This window comes from Aplysia californica, unplaced genomic scaffold, assembly GCF_000002075.1.
Source record: "Aplysia californica isolate F4 #8 unplaced genomic scaffold, AplCal3.0 scaffold02966, whole genome shotgun sequence".
NCBI lineage: Eukaryota > Metazoa > Mollusca > Gastropoda > Aplysiida > Aplysiidae > Aplysia > Aplysia californica.
This window is the reverse complement of record NW_004800236.1, coordinates 2,264-4,286: the sequence shown is the minus strand read 5'-3', so window position 1 is coordinate 4,286 and position 2,023 is coordinate 2,264. Positions and strand designations below refer to the sequence as shown.

The 2,023-nt window shown below is 43.6% G+C and overlaps 1 protein-coding gene across 1 annotated transcript; it reads right to left on the bottom strand.

The window, feature by feature from the left end:
* Positions 1-91: 91 nt before the first annotated feature.
* Positions 92-1,638, bottom strand: LOC118479141 (the record flags this gene model as incomplete). The annotated part of the gene is made up of 2 exons (XM_035973764.1): positions 1,494-1,638; positions 92-490 (listed from the first exon to the last, which is right to left on the bottom strand). Coding segments are annotated over exons 1-2 (544 nt in total), but the record flags the coding sequence as incomplete, so codon positions are not given.
* Between the last annotated feature and the right edge of the window lie 385 nt (positions 1,639-2,023).

The following is a 2,023-nucleotide window of genomic DNA, read 5'->3' as shown; positions in this document are numbered from 1 at the left end:
CCCCACACAAGGAAAAAAACAACATTCCCAACTCCTGACTGTATATTTGTCCCAACAGTTTTTTGCTGGCTTTGTCTTCTGCATCCCCTACCTTGCCACCCAAGACTTTTCTTCTCTTCCTCCTCTAGTAAAAAAAAATAAACATAGAAAAGGAAACTTTCATGAAGATGGTCCATTTTGTAATTGTATTTCTTTTCTTGCCAGCAAAGTTCACAGCAAACATATTTACGTGCAAAAGCTTCCCTGGCTGGATCTGCAATGACGTCATACGTGCCAGGATTGTGGGTTTGACCTTGACCTCCTGGTGCTGCTCTTGACACCGGTGACGTCACCAGTACGTTGTTGTAACGTCCCCCGTCACCGTCTGTCTGTGTGGCGTCAGGGGTAATGATTTCCGCCATGGTTCTTCCAATCAGGACCGGGGTGTGGATGTCCTGTGACGACATCTGGACCGAATCCACGTCCACGTACGGACTTTCTTCTTGATGGCCTGTGGATGGAGAAGGGGAAACACAGCATGAGAGTGTGACTACAGGACATATGTGAGGCAGCGTGGTGGAATCAGGCTCTCGTCAATTTTTGGACATGTAGAGTTATTGATATCATCTTAAAGATTGTTCACTTGTCTTTATTTGGATGCAAAAAATATCCATTTATCTTGAAGACAAGTCGAGATATTTGCAAAGAAGGAGGTGGGGGTCACTTGTTTTCAGAGGTTAAATTGCTGAGAAAATGGTCGCCAAAGATTAATTATTTTCTTAGCTTAAGAGTCTGGGGTAACTGAAGATTTACATTTTTTATGCCTTTAATCAACGCTTTTCAGAAACATCCACTCAGAAATGAGTTCTTTAATGGGCATGGACGGTGTTGAGCCAAAAAACAAAAATTTGATAAAAATTCACAAACCTGCGGAAAAATGCAAGTTTCTTCACTTTAATTATTTTGGCGAGAGCCTGATTCCACCACGCTGCCTCACATATTGGCGCAAAGATCTTAGAATGATGCATGTTCTCCTTTCATAGTATTCTGACCACAAACGATCTTTTTGTCCCCCTCAGCCCGTGTACATGCACATTCATTCTCCCAACCCCAAGAATGTACAGAATGTTCTTTACGGCAGATTTTATGTCTGTATCTCTCAGTACCAACAACTACAACAACGGTCATATCCACAAAATCCCCTTTAACTTTATACGGGGTGCCCACTACGGCTGGGATCGGCCGATCGAGACGATCGCCCGACTCGATCGCCTAAAAAAAAGTGTTTGTTTTCAGTTTCAGGCGCTCTAGTCGGGGCGATCGGCCAGATCCAGCCGTAGTGGGCACCCTGTATTACCCACTACAACATTAACAATAATCACAACACCCATAACAACAACGATAACAACAACCACAAGAACAATAACTATAGCAAGAACAACAACCACAGCAGCATCAAAAGTCACCGAGATATTATCATTTACCAAATAACCTCCCCCCCCCCCACCTCCTACCTGCACTAGTGCTGGCCTCAGTGTGGTTCCCCGTGGCCCGCCTCGTGTCATCTTGTTGGTTCGGGTACGCCGTATCGCTGAGATGTAGGTCAGAGAACTCATAAGGGGGACCGTCTGAGTCTGGCTCTGGGATAAACAGAATCATTAATTGGCTGGTTTTGATCAAGTAAAATACCATTCAAAGACTAACATCGGGACTGTCATAATGTAAGGTTAACTGATGGGCTCAACTCAAGGCTTTGGACTAGAAATCAGTGGATGATTGGCGGGTGCTCTGCTGTTGTTGGCTTTCTGTCCTATTAAACATAATATTGTCTTTATCCCTCCTCCTTTTTTGTGTTTGTTACTCTCTTGTAACATCCCCAATTGTCGGCACTTACATGGCCTAATTGTGTTGCATGTGACGTAAAACCCGTATAAAAATAAATCAAAATTGAAAAGGATAATTCTATTTCAGGACAGACAAGATAAGTAACAAGAATGTGAGTTCGCTTTACCTGTTAGATGGTTATCGGGTGCGGAAGGGGGAG